The sequence below is a fragment of the Mytilus californianus genome, unplaced genomic scaffold, assembly GCF_021869535.1.
Source record: "Mytilus californianus isolate M0D057914Y unplaced genomic scaffold, xbMytCali1.0.p SCAF_5, whole genome shotgun sequence".
In the NCBI taxonomy this organism is placed as follows: Eukaryota; Metazoa; Mollusca; class Bivalvia; order Mytilida; family Mytilidae; genus Mytilus; species Mytilus californianus.
In genome coordinates, this window is record NW_026262701.1 from 40,325,041 (window position 1) to 40,347,976 (window position 22,936).

The window sequence follows — 22,936 nt, forward strand, 5'->3', positions numbered from 1 at the left end:
CAAACATGGTCAACCCTCCAAGTTCGTTGTGTGCCTGGATTTCATTGGTTGTTGTTTGTTGTTGTGTATGATACTTGCTTTTCGTGAATAATTATTTTGTACATAAATCAATGGCATGCCGTTGGTTTTGTCCTTTTCTTTTTTTCTTTTTACATTTGTCATGTCGAATCCTTTAAAGCATGCGGTATGAGTTTTTCTCATTGTTAAATTCCATAGAGTGCCTAATATTTGCTAACATCTGCGTCATTTTGTCTCTGGTGGAAGTTACCTCAATGGGTATCATACTTCTTATTTTTATTTATCTGACAGGCTAATTTTCTGGACCGTTCTAAAACATATTTATTAAAACTATGATTTTGAACATTTGCAAGCACTTTTCGCATGCATCGATCAAAGTCAACTATATACCATTTGTTGTCAAAACATTATAAAACAAACATGTACATGAAGCTGTGATTATTGTTTTTCAGATGTTAGGAAACGGAGTTCGTTCTTGTTCATTACCTTAATGTCTCCTGAATTTGAGTATTTAATTTTGCTATTTGAGGGATTTTATGTGAATTACATATTTTTGTAAAATTATTCACAATTATCTATTTCTTTTGGAAAATTTAGAGCTTGAAATATTGTATAGACATTTCTCTAATTCTTCGTCAATTTATCCCTTTCTGCACCCATTGTATAAAAAAATTTAATCAACGTGTGGTTCGTTTGATCTCAGTTCTTCATTGGTTAAAATCCGATTATGACGTCGAATTTTCTTGCTTTCCTCTGAATTTCCTATTGTGACGGCATGAAAAAAGGCGACCATGCCTGATGACGTCACAAAGAAAGAACACATCTTTTTGCAGATCATTCGAAAAGAAGGAATAAGTTTGCCTGCATATAGTTAGAAAATCATTAGAGGAACAGATTCCACCACCAAATCTCGTGTAATACGATATTTATCCACTCTCGACAGTTAAATTTTAAATATTTAAAACGCTCGGCGAGCCTCACGTTTTAAATTTGAAAATTTAACTGTCTCGAGTAGATAAATATCGTATCACACTCGATGCAGTGGTAGAATCTATATGTATCCATTGCAGAAATCTGAGTGTTGACCTTGTTTAGCTTTGGCCTTGTTGGTTGCTGTCTTAATAATGTTACCCTTCATTTCCTTTTATTTATACAAATAAATCGGTCAGTGCTTTAAATGTTTTACATACATGTACACCAGCTTTTAAAACACCTTACGGGACAGAAAAAAACCAAGCCACTGGACCTGTACCGACGCCTATGTATGTAAAATATCCCTTCCCGAAAAACAAATTATATTTGTGTGGTATTCGTTGGTACTAAGCCAGACCCTTTCCGGTAAACCTAATCAAGACGACAGTCACCAAATATTATACCAGAAAGCCATCTAAGCGATCAACGCCAAGAAGTTGCTCAGCGTCTTGGGTAAGTTCATATATTTACTCGAGATCACAACATTGGCGCTGCGAGCACTAATTTGCGTGGTGATTTGCAATTTAGGGCTCATTTTGTGAGTTGAGGCGACGTTCGCTTCAACAGAGTTTCCCGCGGTAAAGGATTCGGAGGAAACCTTTGCCGATCGTTTTTTGTTGTGTAATACTCTGGGAGAGCATATTACATAACATCACAGGGGTTTTGCAGCGCGGTAGAACCCCTGTTTTTTGCGTAGTATTTACGTATTTGTTGTTTTTCGTATTTTCAAGACAACTTGGACCACGTGACCCAGAAGGGACAGGGTACCAGTCGTGTTGTAATTGTCTTGTTTACTTCTGATAACTGCAGACCAGAAGGACGGGTTACCAGTCGTATTATTGTTCTGTTCGCTTCCGCTACTAACCGCAGACCAGAAGGACGGGTTACCCGAAGCAGAAGTATTTGTTATTAAATAAAAAAAAAAAAAAAAAAAAAAAACATCTGTAGCATTAAAAGTGTTGGCTGTTGTTGTTTATTGTTCACATAAATAAACTTTGTTGAATATCAGTGTTAGTTATTTACAGTTACAATGTCCATTATAAACATAAAAACTTGTAGCTTTCAAGAGTAACTCCAGCTCCAAGGAATAGGAATTAAAACTGGGTAGCAAATAATGGACATAAGGGAGGGCAAGGGCTTTGTGACTCAGTCAGACCTAGCCACAATTTCCCATCTACGAGTGACAATGGCCCTCTTGTCCAGGCTTGACTTCAACCAAAACGGGGGTGGCCAAAATATTGGGCCACCACCTGAGGCCCAAGGCAGGCATGATGAAATGTTGAACAGGGTCAACACACTGATAGATGGCCTCACAAAGCACACCATCACGGGTCAATGTCCAATCAGCATTTAAGCAAGAAGCATGGCATCAGGGGCAAAGTCCAGGGCCCTGGGGAGGGCCCAGCCAGATGGACTCCGCTTTTCTTGAGTGTAGTCCATATCCTGGGGATGCTGGAGCTAGACGCAAAACCCCGGAAAATTGGGATGGGGGATACAGGGAACAAATAAAAAAAACGAGTGGAGTCATTATGGGTGACCCAAACCAAGGTAATCCCCAACACCAAGGGAGTAGTATAAAGACCAAGCCGCACTGGCCGGGTGAAGCCAGTGCATGGGACAAGAATGTCTCGACCAAAAGGGGCGCACCTTCATACCCCATGGGTCACACAAGCAACTATGCAGGTCAGGGGTCAGCACCCTGTACCCAACCAGCTCACACTGGTGGGGGACAGTATGAGACACCCCGCAGTAGATATGGCAAGTGGCAAGACAATAGGGGCGAAGACTCAAGGCAGGCCCCAGCCCAAATGTATGGAGAAAGACAAGACAATAGGAGTGATGACACAAGGCAGACCCCTGCCCGTGCCTATGGGGATAGGCAACGCCAGAATCCGTACAACCAAGGGTATACACCGGTGCCCCCACAAGGGGTCACCGCAGGGGGGAGCTATGGGCAACAGGCCTATCCAATGTCAACCAATGAGGATAGGCCCAGGGAAAACACTAGGGGACCTGACAGCAGAAGTGGGGCACGAGGAACTTTAGGTGGCATCTCTAAGGTTAATGCCCCAAAGAATATAAAGTATGACGGCAAGGGCAACTGGCAGGCTTTTTTAACAAAATTTGCAAGGTATGCAGAGGTTTGTGAATGGGGTCCTCAGGAATGCAAGGATCAACTTTGCCGGTGTCTTGAGGGAAAAGCCAGTGAATATTATGCCCTCATAACAAAAAGAGACAGGAAGGTCAGTTATAGGGAGCTTGTGGAGAAGCTTCACAAGCGTTTTAGTTTCAAGGCGCTCCCTGAGACTGCCAGGGTCCAGTTTAACAATGCCCGGCAAGCCCCTGAGGAGTCTCTTGAGGACTGGGCTGATCGGGTGTTGTCCTTGGCCACCAGGGCATTTAGAAACCTCCCTGACGATTACATGTACGAGCAAGCCGTAATGCGGCTGTGCCAGGGCATCGAAAACAAGGTGTTGGGGGTGCAAGTCTCTAACCTTCAGCCCCAAAGCATAGAGGAGGCTGTAGATAAAATACGGCTATTCCAACATAACACCCAGGCAATATATGGTAAGCCAAATAGGCGTGAGGTTAGGCAGGTAATGGGTGGGCGGTATGAAGACCACCCAGAGGTTTTCCATGAGTTTCAGGTACCACAGGTAAGGGCTACTATGGCCTCTGAGAGGGCTCCAGCGAGTACATGGAAAAGTGAATTAGAAAAGACCAATAAGAAGTTTGAAAATAAACTTGGTCAAGTCCATGAAAAATTGGACGACATGATGGACCAATTTAGGAAACTCCTCAATCGCCCTACGGCAAGAAGCCCCTCACCGGGCGGACGGCCAGCAACAGGAGAATGCTTCCACTGTAGGGTGAGGGGTCATTTCAAACGGGACTGCCCAAAATTTAGGGGAAGGTCCCAATCAAGAAGCCCATCCCCCTATCGAGGGTCTGGGCGGGAAAGTGTATGTTATCACTGATACAAGCCCGGACATCTCCGAAATGAATGCCCAGATCTGCGGTCTAAAGAGAGAACTGTCACTTTTGCTGACCAAACTCGTACAACACCAAATCCGTTAAACTCCAACGGGGCAGCTCCAGAGGCAGAGGGAGCCCCCGAAAATAGAGTTTGGCCTGTCGACAGATGTGCAGTTTAGGGAGCAAAATGTGGGGGAAGTGACCTTGGGATATCATTGTCCAGAATCAGTATGTCCGGGGGAGGAGGTAAAGCCCAAAAATTACAAGAGGCTGAGGGGGCGGTATCATCAGAGTCTGAAGGGGAGGGCACCTAGGACACAGAGTCTGTAAATAACCTAGCCGCTGAGTGCCCATTAGAGGATAAGGGGACTGCTTCCTCCGATTCAGAGGAGGAAGTCATACAAGACCAGGGAGTTGACCGTCGGTTGTCAAAAACACTGATATATATGTACTGCGGCATGGTGCCAGTAAATGGGGACTCAAAGTTCTCCCCGGGGGATTTGTGTATGTTGATGAGCTCCTGTCTAGGCACCCAGGGTTGTCGGGGTACACCCTTAAGGAGCTCACCCGTCTGGTTGAGGTAGATGTGGACAAACGTTTAGAGAGGGACCCAGAGCATGGTTGGTGGAAAATAAAGGCAAACCAGGGGCATTCCATTGATGTGGGATCTTTTGGTATGCCCTCAGTAGAGGAAAATACTGTTGCCCATGCCTACCACTACACAACCATGCTTGCTTGGGGGAATATAGAAGAGGAAGGATTGAGACGGATGAATAGGCAGAACATTCATCTATTGAGTGAGGTACCCCCTACCTTCAAGCCTCATTGGGAAGTACAGATAATGATAGATGTACCAAGGGCTCAGGCAGAGGGTTACGAGTTCTTTTGGGCACCCAGTAGGGCTATTTTATGCCCGGGTAACTAGGCAGGAGTCCTGCCCGTCAAGTTCTTCATGGGGGTTGTTCATCTAGACTCTGGGGAACATATCAAATTGGGAACCCCTATTGTTCAGTCAGTGCTTACCCATGACCAGGGGGACCCTGGGGTGAAATACCAGGGAGCTTATGGTTGGAACGTGAAGGTCTTAGCCTCACTGAAGAAACCAGCCCAGCATAAGTAACTATGGCCAGTTATGGAGAGCCCCAGGAAAGCTGGGACTCCACTGAAGACCATAGCCCTCCCAGGGCGGTAAGCACCATTGATACTGCCCTGGAAAGTAATGAGGAAGCCCATAACAGTGGGGACTCCTCGTCAGAGGGGGAAGCAGAGACCACATTGGTTGATGAGGAAAGTGATTGCGAAATAGTCACTGTATGTCAGCTCCGGTCTGGAACTGTATTTAGGGTACCCATAAAAGTTCAGGGGCAGAGTTTGTTTGCTGTAGTGGACACTGCAGCAGAAGTGACCCTAATATCAGAAGAGGTGTACAGGTCCCTAAAATTGGTTCCACCCATCCTCAGGGAGGTCATAATGAGTACAGCAGGAAAGGGGATGCAAATGAATGGGTATGTTGTTGGGCCAGTGAATTTGGAACTGGGTTCCAAGCTCATACAGACAAATCTGTACGTGGCCCCTATAGAGGACGACATGCTTCTGGATTTGATTTATTAAGGGCACATTGCATCGACTTGCAAATGTCTGAGGGACAGCTGCGGGTAGGGGACGAGGTCATACCCATGACTATGGGTAAGGTCGGGCAAGCACCAAGGGTAGCTAATGTGACAATACGTGATAAAATTACGGTGCCGCCTAATTCAGTGATGAAGCTCAGCTGTCAGGTTAATTGTGTACTGCCAAGTTACATTGTTTAGGCAGGTACCCACTCTGGTCTACTGGTTACTCGCACTTTACATGCAGGGGGGAGTCAACCCGTAGTGTGTTTGATAAATACCTCAGATAAGCATGTACATGTGCGACAAGGGGAATTAATTGCCCAGGCAGTAGAAGTTGACACAATAGAAGTTCCGTCTAGGGTACGAGTAGTGGGTAGTAAGGGGGTTGGTATAGGCCCACCGGAGTCTGACCAGGGAGTCCCAGAGCACCTCAGGGACCTCTTTGATCGCTCCAAGGTACTACTTGGAAGCAAAGAGCAAGAAGGCTTGGCGTCCTTGCTAAGGGAGTATAGGGATGTGTTCGCAGCCAGTGGGTTTGATTTAGGGATCTTTTCAGTCATTGAGCATCAAATTGACACCGCGGGACACCCTCCGATAAAGCAACGAATGAGAAGAACCCCTATCGGGTTTGCTCAGGAGGAAGAGGCCCACTTAAAGAAAAAGATGGAGGCAGGGGTCATTCAGCCCTCAGTTTCTGAATGGTGCTCTGCCCCGGTACTGGTAAGAAAGAGGGATGGGGGTCAGGTGGTGCATTGACTATAGATCCCTGAACTCGGCCTGTGTAAAAGATGTGTTCCCGTTAGCTTTAGTAGAGGAGTGCCTGGATACCCTGGCAGGGAATCGGTGGTACTCCAAGCTGGATGCTAACTCAGCGTATTGGCAAGTGAAGATCAGGAAGGAGGATAGGCCCAAAACCGCCTTTATTTCGAAATACGGCCTTTTTGAGTTCGCCAGGATGGCATTCGGGCTCTGCAATGCCCCAGCTACCTATGTTAGGGTCATCAACTTAGTTCTGAGGGGGTTAACTTGGGAAATAGTGTTGGCCTTCCTAGATGACATTTTAGTCCTGGGGAAAGATGAAGCCTCTCATTTGGCCAACTTGAGGGCTGTCTTACAGCGCTTCCGGGAGTACGGCCTAAAGCTCAAACCCAAGAAATGTGAACTGTTCCAAGAGCAGGTAGAATTCCTGGGCAGAGTTGTAAGTAGAAGGGTATGAGTATTGGCCCAGGCTACATAGAGGATGTAAAGAAATGGCCGACCCCTAACAACACGAAAACTGTAGAGCGTTTTCTGGGGTTTGCAAATTATCACAGGTTTTTCATAGAGGGGTACACTAAGATTGCAACTCCCCTCCAAGACGTCTCAGGCAAAAGGTTTTTCACGTGGGGAAAAACGCAGCAGGAGGCATTCGACAAGCTACGAGAGGCTCTGACCTCGGCACCACTACTGGCCATCCCAAATGTCTCTGACCCATTTGTCCTAGATACTGATGCCTCTGACTATGCAATAGGGGCAGTCTTGTCCCAGATACAGAATGGGGTGGAAAGGGTTGTTTGCTACGCCAGTTTCACTCTGACTCCAGAGCAAAGGCGGTATTGCACCACTCGGAAGGAGCTCCTGGCAGTGGTACGCTTCACCAGACAGTTCCGGCACTACTTGCTGGGAATGAATTTTGTAGTCCGCACGGACCACAGTAGCCTCACCTGGCTGCTTCGCTTTAAGCAGCCCAAGGGGCAGCTAGCCAGGTGGCTCGAGGAGTTGAGCCAATACCACATGGAGGTGCGACATAGGGCGGGCTCCAAGCATATAAATGCGGATGTGTTGTCCAGAAAGCCTGTCGACTATCCATGTCAGGACTTTAAAACAGATGTGAACTTGGCAACCCTGCCATGCAGGGGTTGTCCATACTGTGCAAGGGCCCAAGCACAGTGGTCTTAATTTATGACCGATGTGGATGACGTGGTCCCGTTGGCATCCAAAGGAACAGGTATGAGGGGCGGGTCTGTAAACGAAATACTGGTCGCTGGCCAAGATTCTGCAGAGGGTGTGTTTTTAGATGAAATACCCGTTGCTGGCCAAAATTCCGCCGACGGGGGCATTTGTATATCACGAGTGACAGTGGCCACTGTAGGTAGAGATGTGGTAATAGTCCCTGACAACCCAGACTGTTCAATCCGGGTTGTGCAGGAGGGCCTTGGGGTGGTCTTAGGGAAATACTCCGTTGAACAGATTTGCGACGCGCAGAGCAAGGACCCTGAATTTAAGTGGCTCACTGATTGGCTGGACGACAACAGTTGTCAGCCTGCTCAGGGGGACCTGTTTCGAAGTAGCCCACCTGCAAAATTTTATTGGACTATCAAGGAGCGGTTCAGCAGGAATGAACGGGGAATGATAATGTATCATGCAAAGAATGGAGAGGGAAATAGGTTACTGGTGCCCCGAGAATGGAGGAGGGACATTATGGAATTATGCCATGACATCCCATCAGCTGGGCACCAGGGCATGACTAGAACCCAAGAAAGAGTAAAACAGTTTTATTACTGGCATGGGCTTAAAAGGGACATGGAGGGCTATGTGGCAAGTTGTTCGGCATGCAACCAGAGCAAGAAACCGAATAAGACCGCAAGGTGCCCTATGACAATGTTTCATGCTGGGGCTCCTATGGAGAGAGTGCACCTCGATTTTGTAGGGCCCCTACCAAAGTCCGACAGAGCAAATGAACATCTGCTCATGATTGTAGATCAATTCAGTAAGTGAGTAGAATGTATCCCTCTTCCCTCTCAGACGGCTGAAGTTACGGCAAGGGCGGCTGTTAACGATTTTTTCTGTAGATTTGGGTATCCATATGAAATATTTACAGACCAGGGCCGTAATTTCGAGAGTTTACTCTTCCAACCAGTTTGTGAATTGCTCCACATCCACAAGCCCCGTACCACCCCATATCACCCTTATGCTAATTGCCAAGTGAAGAGGTTTAATCGCACCCTCCTGGCTTCGATCCGGTGTTTTGTGGGTAGCAATCAGAAGACTTGGGACTTGCACATTCCCCAATTAGCGGGGGCAATCAGGGCATCAGTGAATAGATCTACCGGGTTTACCCCCAATCGCCTCATGTTGGGCAGAGAGGTAAACCTCCCTGCTGAGTTAATGTTCAGGCCGCCAAAAACGGGGCAACCTCCAGACCTTGCAGGGTATGTGGGTGACTTGGAAGAGGCCATAAGGTCTGCCCATGAAATTGCGAGGGCAAACCTCAAAACCTCCCAGCTCAGAGCTAAGCAAGCCTACGATCTCAGGGTAGTTGCCCGTCAGTACAAGGTAGGGGACGTTGTTTATAAGTTGGACACAGCTTCACTGCCAGGAAAGTGTAAGAAGCTAAGCCCTATGTGGAGGGAACCGGGGATCATCCTAGAAAGGATCTCCCCTTACCTGTATAAGGTAAAAATGAAGAAAGCTCTCACCACGGTGAATCACGACCGTTTAAAGCTGTGTAGGGATAGGGAGCTACCGGCATGGGTCAACCGGGCAATAGTAGAGCTCCAAAAGGGAGGGGTGGCCCAAGCAATGCACCTTAATAACCCTGTAACCCCTTCTCAAGCTAGTGTCCAAGGTCCTATCGGGGTGGACCCTATGCTCCCCACCCTGCAATCAACTGAGGGCGGGAAAACGAATGTCTCAACTGGAAGTACTGGGGCACTGTACTGCACTTGCCGAGGACCTTATACAGGGGAGTTTATGATCTCCTGTGACAAGTGCAGTGAGTGGTACCATGGCAGGTGCGTGGGAATTTCCCCACAGGAAGCTGAAGAGTGGGAGAACCAGGACTATATATGCTCTGGTTAACGTTGTAAGATCCAAAAAAGTAAACCAGACCCACCGCAAGCTAGTCTGAACCCTACTGGACTGCGGAGGTCAGCCCGTAGGAAGGGTTCAGAATAGAGTGCCATAAGGAGGTTGTTGTAAGGAGTTTTTAAGTCAGTGTATATAGTTTAAGAGACTGTACATATGAAGGCAACTAGTTACACTGTTCATGTTTATCTAGTTAGATAACTGTTATATTTAATGACGAGGCCAGATGTCAGTATGTTTGGCCCTCAAAATGTTTTATTTTTGTATTTGCAGGGAGCATTAGAGATGTCCAGTGACGAGAGTGCTGGAGGCAGCCCGAAGAGGAGTTGGGCTGCCGAGGAGAAGAGGGAAAAGAAGAGAGAGGAGGTAAGCCCCGGGGGACGACACCGAGATAGGGTCCCCTCAGTTGAAAGGGATACCCCAAGCCTGAGAGATACCAAGGGCCAGGAGGTGGAAGCTGTGGTCCCGGGGGAAGCCATCTCTGGGGACCACAGGGACCCATCCCCAAAGGCTTGGGATACGAGTTTGGAGTGGGGTTCCGGGGCAGTTAGCAGGAGCATCAGGGATGGGAGCCCTAATTCCAGGGAAAGGGCTCGGTCAGGTAGTAGGAAGGGAGCAGTTAGGGACCCAAGTGGAGGAAGGAGCCGATGCTCCGTTTCCAGGAGTACTCTAGGGGCCGCTGTCCCGATGGCTAGGGGCACCCCTGTGGGCATTCCAGCCGAGCGGGATGCTCACAGCGCGCCTCCACTGGGTAGGGGTTTTCAAGTGAAAAAGGAGACAACCCAGGAAAGGAAGAGGAGGAGGAATAGGCAAAAAGAACGCCTTGCAGAGGAAAACGCTAGGAGACAAAGGGCCTTAAGAGACGCCCAAGAGAGGCGGACACCCCAGACTGGATCGAGGGGTAGAGCGGGGGTGTCCGCACAGAACACATTCCAACAGGGAGGAGAAAGAAGGGAGACTGGGATGTCGTGGCAAAGGACACCCCAACGCAGCTACACAGCAAAGGGGACAGGGATGTCAGGACAGAGGACACCCCAGAACAGTTATACACACAGGGAGACTGGGGTGTCGGGCCAGAGGACACCCCTAGGAAACTATACGGCAAGGGAGACTGGGGTGTCTGGACAGAGGACACCCCAGGACAACTTTACTCAGAGGGAGACTGGGGTGTCAGGCCAGAGAACACCCCAAGGAAACTTAACGGCAAGGGAGACAGGGGTGTCAAGCCAAAGGACACTCCAACACGACTATACGCTTAGGGAGACTGGGGTGTCAGGCCAGAGGGCACCCCAATACGACAACACACCGAGGGAGAGCGACCTCCCCACCCTGCAAAAGTGCCCCATCCAGGGTTGCCCCATAAGGGCTTTAATATTCAGCCACATGTGATGCTGGAGCATGTTGCTGAAGTATTTGGTGAACCCCTAGGGTCATCAAGGGCTTCTCTTGTGCCAATCAGGGTTGCTGCTTTACAGGCTCAGGCATGGATGTTAGTGGGCGGGGATTTGGAGGATTTGGTGGCCCACATTAACCGACTGGCGATTACCCGGCCCCACATCATTGGGCAGGCTGTCCAGGGTCAAATGGAGGGAGTATGTCTTGAAGGGGGCGACCAGTTCCCCCTTACTTCTCCACAGCACCAGTTAACTCCCCTGGAGCCCTCATTGATTGGAGGGTCCAGGCGGCCATAATGGGAGAGCTAGGAGATAGGGCAGAGGCCTTCAGGGGGATGTTCAGGTTGCAGGGACCCAGGGCAGCCACAGGGTCCCCAGCAGGCCAGCTAGGACAGGCGGAGGAATATATCCTCTGAGGTCTCCCTCCGACTCCCCTCCAGGGAAGAAAATTCTGGTGGAAACACAGTGTGCAGCTGGGGACCCCACACCACCTGCATTTGATTCCCACTTTCATTTGGACCGGGGGTGGAGGCAGTGGAGGATGACAGGAAGGATGGACCGGCGACGGTTCATAGAGATGCGCCTTCCCACCCCCACCCCCCCAGAAACCCAGTTGACCTAGTGAGAGGTGTGATGGTCCATTGTGACCCAGGGGCGTGGCCATCTGCAGTGACTTTGCGGGAAATCCCTAGGGGATCACCCTGGGTAACGGCCATAGTTCACCCTAAAAAGGCCCATCAGCTGGACGACAGTACATTCGGCAAGATGGAACAGCTGGTGGGGTTGCCTGGGGTGAGGGCAATAGAAGTTGGGCTGGACCAACGCCAGCGGGACCCACCTCTTCAGAGGCAAGTAAGCACATTAAGGTGGTTCCAGAACCTATGCCAAGGAAGGCCAGAGGTTCCCCTCATTCTTCACGTTAGAGGGGCTCCTGAGGATCTCCTGAGGGTTGCCCCTCAGCAGAGGATCCACCTCCATTGTTTCGATGGGGGGATGCAGGAGGCAAGGCAGTGGAGGGATGCGTTCCCAAATGTCTATTTTGGGTATACGGGGGAGGTCAATAGGTTCGACCAGGAACAAGGGCAAGCGGTGTCGTCCCTCCCTCTGGAAAGGATCATACTTGAGAGTGATGCCCCCTATTTCAGGCCGTCATGGGTGCCCAATAACAGCCATGGGCATCCCCAGTATATTGCTGAGGTGGCAATGGGGCTGTTGGCATTTAGGTCAAGGGACACCCTTTGGGCATTGCTGGAGACCACCACCAGCAATGCACGGGCCCTGTATAGGGTCTTGGTAGGGAGAAAAAAAAAAGAGGTGTAAATATGTGTACATAATTTTTCAAAAAATCTGTCCAGAGAGGAAGGTTATTATTAAGTTTATTTTCATTATTATTTTCATGTCGAAACAAATAACCCACTAACCCCACATAATCAAGGGGGCATCACAGAGGGGTTGAGGAGGCTGGGATCGTTGCTAGAAGGGGTAAGGGGCTGGCTGTACATACAAATAGGGTCTACTTAATTTAGTGGCCCCAAACAAATAGAAATAGTACTTTTGTTTAATCTGGGCCCCTCTCATCTGAGGGGGCCCAGTCGAAAAATTCACCCTTATTATTATCTCAATTTTGGACAATTTGGCAACCATGTTGAAGAAATTCTAAACGTACAACAAAAATATAAAGCCGGGGGGGGGGGGGAGTGTGGTATTCGTTGGTACTAAGCCAGACCCTGCCGGAAGTTGCAGCGATCCCATGATGCCTTCGCTCTCTTTCCGGTAGACCTAATCAAGACGACGGTCACCAAATATTATACCAGAAAGCCATCTAAGCGATCAACGCCAAGAAGTTGCTCAGCGTCTTGGGTAAGTTCATATATTTACTCGGGATCACAACATCTGTATTAATCGTATTAAGTCTTAATATTTCTCCCTTTGGAAGTTACCCTTAGAAGTAGACCGTTTTGTCATCAGAAATTCACTGTACCGTGATGGACGTTGTTTTCGTGATAAGGAATTCAACACATGTTTACATCAACCCAGCCCATCTTCTTTACTATCATATAGACTCCGGATAAATGAACATTAAAATTAATCGAAAATAAATTATTTGAAGATAAATGTTTTCAGATTTTTTTTTGAATTATATCAATTAATATATACTTATCTTTAATGTTTGTTAACTACAGACATAAGCATACGCGATCCTCTCTATATAGATGTTTTTATGCAAAATCACGACAGTGTGTTACTATAATGCAACTATAAAATCCCTGTTGATTTTGAAATGACTTGGTCTAAAGTTGATTTGTGAATTGCATATTAATCAAACTCATAATGCTGGTAAAATTATGTCACATCCATTGGGTACCACATTCCCGGGGAAATAAACCATATAATGAATGCACACGGATGTACCAGTAGCCGCTAAGTACATGCTACCAACTTTATGGGTTCTACTCATTAATGAAAGTCGTACGGTGACATAGTTTCTAAAATAGACGTCTATCGGACTCTTATGGTATAGTTGCCTCATTGTCAATCATACTACATCTCCTTATTTTATATTGTAAATTGAAGTTAAGATATAACGTGAACAAACGTGCAAACACGTCGTGACATGGAATCATGTCTTTATGTAGATAATAAATGTAATAGTGCACAAACCGTGTTTTCATTTCAGAAATAATATGAAACATTCACCTAATTATCATGAATTATACCTTACAATAGTGATGATTTTTTTCTATTTGTATTTTTTGTCTTTGGGCAACAGTATATAAATAAATATATAGAGGCAATCACAAACTAACCAGATGATCAAATTTGGCTATTTTTTCCATCATCTTCATAAGTTCCGAGAAGCTATCGCCCAGGAAGCATGTTCCAAATAGTAGAGGGGCCTGTTTTTTTAGTAGACGATCTCTTTCACTGAAAAGAAAAACAAGAGACTAATTGTACAACTCAAGTGTACCATTTTCACATTGGAGAGCTACAGTGCCAAATAGCATTAGATCATTCACGCAATTGCTTAATGAGTAGGACATGGTACAAATACAGATTAGACGACAATTCTGATATATGTTATAAGACAACAAAGATATGGTGATTTTAAAAATGAAAAAAAAATCTTCATTAATTTCGTGCGTACAAGGCGCTTTTCTCAATCGGGAACGGTAACGCTCAAACTTTAACGTTTGAAAACCAGCTATGAATCGGCACTTAGAAAAACATGTCCAAATCAGTTTTTCTTCTGAATATCGAGGCTGAATCCGTTTTGTGTTATAAGCAAACCCGTTTTTACAATATGAACGTCAAATGCCATATATGATGTGGCAGAGCGTATCTACCTACCGAAAAGGGGAGTAAACGTTGCTGAAACTGGAATCGTCTGAAATGTCAAAAATCATATTTCGAAGTCGTTCATCTGTGTCAATCTGAAGACAATGATCTATTTACGAAATAATCTTTTTCGTTTTAGTAGCATCCTAAATGTATAGTCCACTGTGATATATGAAATGCAAATACTCGCTAAAATATCAGTAGGCAAACGAACATCATTAGTGTATTTGAACGAAAATTTAAAGAATTTAACAAGATGTTTTTGGCCTTGAGAAGCTATTATATGAATACAAAATCCCAATAGTTCACTGTGTAGAAAACCACATGCGGGGTGTTGGCTATGTATGAAACGGGATGGCGGTTTTGAAGTGGAGAAAAAGAGACCAAGGGAAGTAAAAGTATCACAATTTCTTTTTTGAGAATTGTTAGCACCAAATAATGTATTGCAAGGAAAGAACCAAATCATAATTTATTTCCAGGAGGTAGAAGCAAACGTGTCCAGTGTTCCATTTTCTCAAACACTCTCCCCAAATTTTCGTGTTGCAGATTTTGAGACTTCATATGTAAGTTTCAGGATAAAAAACTACTTTTGTCGGTTTTTTGCCGTATGATTGATATAAAAATGAAATCCTAACATAGATTTGAACCAAATAACAGCTCCTAGTTCAAAATTTATTGGTTTTCTAGTTAATTCTTCATCGAAATGTAATGTGTCGCTCGGGGTGTCAGATTTTACGTCTCAAGGGGGTGAAGCATTTTTTTAAACAAGGATAGATTTGCCTATAATTTGGTCTTTGTCTGATCGTTTGTTATTCAAACAAGCTTACTTTGTTATGATGACTCATTACAAACTTAAGGTATTTAATTGGCCCATATCTTAGTTTTTTAAGTAATGTTCATTTTTAATGTAAGAAATAGAGAAAAAGCATCAAAGTATTTTGTTTTATACCTGAACATCATTTGTTTTCTTTTTCAGTTACTATCACGGTCACGAAGAAGTCACGGCTATGTATGGAACGCCACAGCTGTCTTATGTGGAACTCTGATATTACGTTATGTTGTTCTATTATTACTTGATGATAGTTTGTCTTTACATAATATGGTTTTGACATTACGTAATGATGTTTTGATATAACTCAATATGGAATAGTCATTACTTAATGATATTCCGATTTTACATGATATGGTTTCGTATTGACTTGATATAGTTTTGTCATTACTTAAGATGGGTTTGTCATTACTCGATGTGGTTTCACCATTATTTAATGTGGTTGTGTCATTAGGCAATGTGGTTTTAACATAACTTGATATGTATGTGACTTAACGTAATGTAGTTGTTTCATTACATGATGTGGTTTTGTTATTTCGTAATGATGATTTGTCAATTCTTTATATGGCTTTAACATTACGTAATGATGTTTCAAAATTTGACGATTTTACACTACATGATGTGTTTGTTTCAGTTTTTGATGTGGTCATGTCATTCTTTGATGTGGTTATCCCATTACTACTACGAGGTAAAACCACGTGACCATTTTCGAAAAAAATATGTTCTATTTTTAGACCGATTTCCATATGTCGTTTGTGTAATGCGCTTTGGATGAGTACCGCTATCCATTAAGTTAAAGTTCAAATTAAAGTTTCTAGTTGTTGTTCATAGATATTAATGATATTCCGATATTACATGATATGGTTTCGTATTGACTTGATATAGTTTTGTCATTACTTAATTACTTAATATGGTTTTGTCATTACTCGATGTGGTTTCACCATTATTTAATGTGGTTGTGTCATTAGGCAATGTGGTTTTAACATTACTTGATGTGTATGTGACTTAACGTAATGTAGTTGTTTCATTACATGGTGTAGTTTTGTTATTTCGTAATGATGATTTGTCATTTCTTTATATAGGACCCATTGACAAACTTATCAAATCAATACTGATGATTAAACCTAGGCAATCTGGATTAGGAAAGTATGATATAATATATTTATTTTTGAATATAGAAAGCATTCAAATCGGTCTTAAAAGGCTGTTGATTACCTTTAGAACTATAACGTACATTTACGTGTCGACTTTGCTGAAAGATTGTTTACCTATGAATTGGTTCATTTAAGTAATCCGAAATCAAATCTGCAGCATTTCCAGAACCTTTGATCAAAAGGACTGGTATGTTTTTCTTTACTGCAGCTTTAACCTGATGGATAGTACGCGTATCACCTTCCACTACAACTAACAAAACAGGAACTTTCATTTCCAAATCTGAAAATATACAGGAAAAAGTAAAATCACAAAAATACTGAACTCCGAGGAAAATTCAAAACGGAAAGTCCCTAATCAAATGGCAAAATCAAATAATAATACACATCAAACGAATGGACAACAACTGTCATATTCCTGACTTGGTACAGGCATTTTCAAATGTAGAAAATGGTGAATAAACCTGGTTTTATAGCGCTAGACCTCTCACTTGTATGACAGTCGCATCAAATTCCATTATATTTACAACGATGCGTGAACAAAACAGACATAATAGGTAACATTGTCAAAATATGGGTACAGCAGTCATCACTGTGTCACAATCTCAAAACAAACAAACATTTAACAAAGAAGCACAAAAAGCATCTATCAAATATAACAACCACATTCATTGCTTACTTATATATGTATTATAAATCAACCTATAAAGGATTGAAATATTTAAAGTCCTGTGACTGCATTCACATCTACTCTTAGTGTAGAGTCGTGTTTGACGCCAGAAAATGTAAATGTCACACTGGAAGAAATATAAAATAATTTTGTCGTCCAAAGTATTTTCATAATTATGATTTCACATGGGGAAAGGTGGTATACAGGGTTGAAAAATCAAAAGTTATTGTTAGAACTAATTTCAGAAAAAGACCGAGATTTAAAATTATCCAGAAGTTCTTTAGAATTTTTAAGAATCCACGTATGGTTAATACCACTACGCGAGTAAAATAATTTTGTCGTTCAAAGTATTTTCAAAAATGTAATAGAACAATAACATAATGGTATTATAATAGAACAATAACAAATTGGTGGGATCTTTAAAAGTACAGAGCCACGTCATATGTACCAAAGAAACACACAAAGTCACCCACCAGTAAAAATGAAAGATAATACAAACACATTGACGGGATGTATAAGTACCGAGCCACGTCAAATGGATATCACAGAAAACAGACCAAACAGTAAAAGTAATATTAATAATAGAACAAAGACAAATAAAAGAACAATATAACACGTTATTAAGATGATAAACAACATCAGTACGCAAAATCTATACATCAAGACCATCATGTATTATTTGTGAAGTTGATACGGAATATTTATCAACAAGGTATAAGTACCTTCCGATGAACCTTTTTTAGAAAAAGGACGAGACGTTCTTTGACATACCCCTGGTTCATCAACTTTCTACTCAGACATAGGATTTTCTCCAAGTGAAATTGTAGGAATATTTTATGAAATATTTGCCACTGGACGTAAAACCAAACAAGAATTAATAAATCGTATTATAAAAATCAATTGAAAAGGTAGTATTGTAAATAATAATCATGGTCAAATGTCATCTGGTGACCTGCAATTGTTCACATTTTTGTCCATTGATCTTTGAGGAATAGGTGTCCCAACGGCAATTATATCATATCTTTCTATTTTCATGTTCTAATTTATGTGTGAAAATCAATAGCAAGACATTATCTTACCTTGGTAATTCAGCATAGTAAATTAATCAAATCTATATGAGGCAAAAATATCACCAGATAAGTTTTATTACATAGAAGATCCATTGACATTATTTGGGAAGATAAATTAACTTATACAGACATTTTTGAAAAAAAAGATAAAAAAATATTACCTTGTTTTGATGCTGTACTGTCTTTGTTCTTGTCTTTGTCCTTCCCTTTGTCTTTGTCCTCGTCTTTCTCTTTGTCCTTCCCTCTGTCTTTGCCCTCGTCTTTTTCTTTGTCCTTGTCCTTGTCATTCCCTTTGTCTTTGGCCTCTTCTTTCTCTTTGTCCTTTTTGTTCTTGTCTGTGTCCGTCGTTTTGTCCTTGTCTATGTCCTTCTTTTTGTCTTTGTCTTCGAATGACAGTAGAGGAGTCCATCTTTTTGAAATTTGTGCCAAAAGATTACTCATATACGTATTAAACCACAGGTATTCTTCATCTAATTTTTCGTTTTCCGGGTGAATTTGAAATATCTTTAGTTTTTCCTCCAATGAAGCTGTTATCTAGAAACGAAATGATGATCCAATTGTTCCGGTGTTGAACATATATATTTGTTTGTTTTTATAGTGATTAAGATTATAACGCAATGGTGACTGCTGTACCCCTATTTTTGACATTTTTACCTATTATGTCTGTTTGGTTTGCTGACACATTGTTGTCAATATAATGGAATTGTATGCGACTGTCATGCAAGTGCGAGGTTAAGCTAGCTATAAAAAGAGGTTTAATCCACCATTTTCTACGTAAGGAAATGCCTGTACCAAGTCAGGAATATGACAATTGTTTTTCATTCGTTTGATGTGTTTGAGCTTTTGATTTTGCCATTCGATAAGGGACTTTCTGATTTGAATTTTCCTTACAGTTTGATATTTTTTTTTTTTTTTTACCTTTTATATACATGTCTTCTAACTCTAACGAATGTAATTCAGATACTTTAACATTAACAAAGATAAAGTATCCGAGGTAAATAAATACTTTAGATTAGTTCACTTCAATAATATGTCATGTTGCAATTGTTTAATCCGGCTAATAAGAAAAATTATGATAGGACTTGTTATTGTCAATGACATGTACACACAAAAAGGTCAAAACACAAGGATATGCAAAATTTTAGGCCAATATTTCAGCAAAAAGCAGAACCTGTAATTCGGTGGTTGTCATTGGTTGCTTGTACCATATAAGATTTTTGTTAGTTAATTTTAGCATTAATTGAGCTGTTGGTTTTCTCCGATGAATTGTTTTACATTTTGTCATACCGGAGCCTTTTCTAGCTTACGGTATGGGGTTGTTTGTTTACTGAAGACAGTATTCAACTGTGACCTATAGTTGTTTACATCCCAGTCCCAGTTTCTGGTTGGTATTTGTCTCTTTGTCAAACATAACACATCTCTTAATTTTAACACTATATCGTTAAAAGTAACCTTTAAACAATGCAATACCAAAAATATCAAAGTAATTACAAAAAGAGGAATTCTATTAAAACTGACAAATCCAAATGCACAACTATATTAACGAACGGAAAACAACTGTCATATTCCTGACATGGTAGGACATTTTCCGAGGAAAACGGTGGGTTAAATAGTATCTTTTTTATTTATTTTTTTACAAAATTCATGAAAACTATACTTTGCGTTGTATCAAAATATAATGTTTTCCAAAATCGTTACACACATTTGAATCTTCAATTAAATGTGCATGTGTATGTTCTATTGACCTACGAAAGAAGTAAAATAAAACTTTATTAAAATCTGACAATGATGATTACTTGTTTAGGATAATGTCGTTTCATTGAACAGATAAGATTTTTCCTTAAATACAGGAACTCCTTCCTAATATATTAAATACATCTTCTACTTTGCGAGAAGCACCGTGTATTTCATATTAAAGAATAATTACATTACTTTTATGTTTCTTGGAGTGGCTGGCCACAATTGAGATGCATTCCAATAGATATGTTTTCGTATAAAATACAACAGCTATGATGGCATGCGCTATCAGTGACAATGTTAAAACAATGAGTTGAAAAACAAACGGACATCTTTATATAAGTCTTATTTCATGGTTGTAGCAAAAAATATAATTCTGAGAATTGAATGCTTCTTTTTCTAATTTTCTAGGGTTGTAAAAACTTTGATAATGCACACATTTTTGGTATGTGATTCGGTCAACGCTTTTACACCTCAATGAAATTATATAAGAAGAATTCAATTATACACTGACGGTAGTTAGAGTATAAAGCAAACAAGTCCATGTAATTTGCAAAAATGCTGTTTAGAAAAATGCAACATGTCACATAATTGAATTTTGACCAATGAAGAACTAAGATCAAACGAACAAATAAAACAAATCAGCCAATTGGAAAGTATAAAATGCGTAAACATTCATTAACGGAACATGATAATGCTCCATAAACTGTTTTATTCTCTTACCGGATCATTTGTGTTTGTGTTTTGTATTTCTTTTTTCTTTGGCTGTTTCTCTTCTTTATCATTTTGAATTTGATGTTCTCTTCCCTTATCATTATCTTTTGATTGTTCCCCTTTGTCAATATTTTCCTTTTGCTGGTCCGTCTCCAAATTTTCCGTTGTCTGTTTGTTTCCTTTATCATTATGATTTTTTATTGGCTGTACAGCAATTAAAATGTTCCCATTTTTTCTGGTTTCCTTTTTAAATGTTTTGTCTATGTACGCACTAACTCCGCTAGTTTTACCTCTATAGATTATCCAACTTTCTAAAAAATAAAAACAATAACAACAAACAAAGAGCAACAAGTAATGATCAGCTGACCAAATAAGAATCTCAGGTCATATAAGGTTATAGATCCAATCAAGTTGATCATTTTGTGCAGACATTAAGTTTGGTTCAGATTCTAAACACGTAAAGCTACCGTGAGATGTTGTTTGAAAATAGTTTACTTCGACAGTTTTATCATTGCAGGTACTTGTGCAGTTTTAGGGTTATCATTTTTGTGTAAATATAATTAGTTACAAAGCAACTTGTCAAAATCAATCTTACTTTGAATAAGGCGTGCCATGCATTAGTTATGAACATTTGCTGCAACAATGTCATGCAAATATGAAATTGTCATTATCATTTTTTAAGCATCACAGCAATTGAAACTTCAATGGAACGTTCCAGTTCATAAGAAATTAGTGGAAGATTGTCATGCATTCATTTAATGGTTTCCTACCAACGCATGTCGATTGAAGAGAAAACATCATTTTACATGCGACTTATTACACATTATGGATTTATGTTACATTGAATACTAAGCAAAATATATTTAAGCCAATGATTATTCGAATGAGATATAAAGGTTTGATATGTTGATATTTTCAAAAAAAGATTCTGATGGTTTTGCTTTGAAATCAAAGAACTAAGTGATTAACTTAAAACGTTAACCATTATGGCACCCCCACGCTCCATTTGGGGTTCATTTGATTATCTCAGTTTTGGTCTGTTACCATGATTTGTAACATTGTGTTATTGTGCTATGGTAATTTTTTTTGTATTCCTGCCTTTCATTTTTGCTTATGTGCTTTGTCTATAGAGTGTCTTCATGCCATTTTGTTTTTCTTTGTTGACGTAGTTGTTTGTTTTATAATGATTAAGATTATAACACAATTTTGACTGCTGTACCCCAATTTTTGACATTTTTACCTATTATGTCTTTTTGTTTTGCTTACACATTGTTGTCGATATAATGGAATTTTATGCGAATGTCGTACAAGTGAAAGGTTTAGCTAGCTATAAAACCAGGTTTATTCCAACATTTTCTACATAAGGAAATAATGCCTGTACCAAGCCAGGAACATGTTTTCGATTTGTTTTATCTGTTTGAGCTTTTGATTTTGCCATTTGTTGAGGGACTTTCCGTTTTGAATTTTCCTTTGCGTTCGGTATTTTTGTTATTTTAGTTTTTTTTTTCGGATCTTCAATTATCGATTAATGATATATAAACATCGGTAAATTACTCATTTTATATTTCTATGCAAGTGATTTATGTATAACTGATAAATTATGATTTCGTTACCGCAAATTAATTATATTTTAAAACATTTACCATATTCTTTCATAGATATAATGATTGGGTTGCGAAATTTGGCTGTACCAGTAGAGTTCTAATGAAAAATGTGATTTCACATCCTAATTGTTACGGTGATGTTATATATAAAGCCCGTAAATTTAGAAACGAACCATGAAAATCAATTGATCCTCTGAATAGACTTATTCTTATAGGTTATCGATTTAACACAGTAGTAACATCTTTAGATATTGTTTTTATTGGTACTAACATTAGTTTTGTTTTTGAAAAATCAAAACAATTAACTAGATATAAATTGCAATATATGTACAGATATGGGAACTCATTATCCTGTATCCTGTCGATACTGTTTACTTATATTTTGGCATTTCACAAGGTCACGCGTTCCTCAGATTATTAATGGCGTCTTTACGCTAAATCCGTCAGATGTGTACTGACTGATACTTAAGTCTGGGAGAACATGATTTTTTGATTAGCTGTAATCGGCTTTAAACTAGCTTTCAGTTACTGCGAGTACTCTTATTTCGGTGCTTTGTGTCTACTGTTTTTATGTTAATTGTTTTGTGCCTAGTACCAATTTTTTTAGTTATGCCATAAGATATTGCTACTGATTTTTGCAGTTTTTTTTATGTTGTGCTGTTACACCACTGTGCAAGGTTAGGGGAGGGATGAGCGCACATTCTTTATGTGTTTGTCCCTAATCAGGAGCCTGTAGTTCAGTGGTTAACTTTGGTTCGTGTCTGTTGTATTTGTTTTTGTAAATTGTGTTGTTATAAATTAGTTTCTCGTTTGAATTGTTTCACATTTTTCATGTCGGGACCTTGTATAGCCGACTATACGGTATGGGTTTTTTCTCATCGTTGAATACCGTATGGTTGCCTAAAATTGCGTACATTCACTTCATTTAAACTCTGGTGGATAGTTGTCTCACCTTTTATCATAACACATCTCCTTATTTTTATATTGTTAGCAAAATTCGATAGAT

General features: G+C 41.3%; 1 protein-coding gene across 7 annotated transcripts in view; it reads right to left on the reverse strand.

Annotated features, from left to right (window-relative positions):
• LOC127702076 (transient receptor potential cation channel subfamily M member-like 2) overlaps positions 1-22,936 on the reverse strand; it is a 177,100-nt gene that overhangs the window by 145,929 nt on the left and 8,235 nt on the right. For all 7 annotated transcript variants that reach the window (XM_052206086.1, XM_052206087.1, XM_052206083.1 and 4 more), the window contains exons 3-6: positions 20,336-20,637; positions 18,037-18,409; positions 16,253-16,418; positions 13,627-13,744 (exon numbers count right to left, since the gene is read on the reverse strand). In XM_052206086.1, the coding sequence (XP_052062046.1) occupies positions 13,627-13,744; positions 16,253-16,418; positions 18,037-18,409; positions 20,336-20,637 (959 nt within the window). The remainder of the gene's footprint in view (positions 1-13,626; positions 13,745-16,252; positions 16,419-18,036; positions 18,410-20,335; positions 20,638-22,936) is intronic.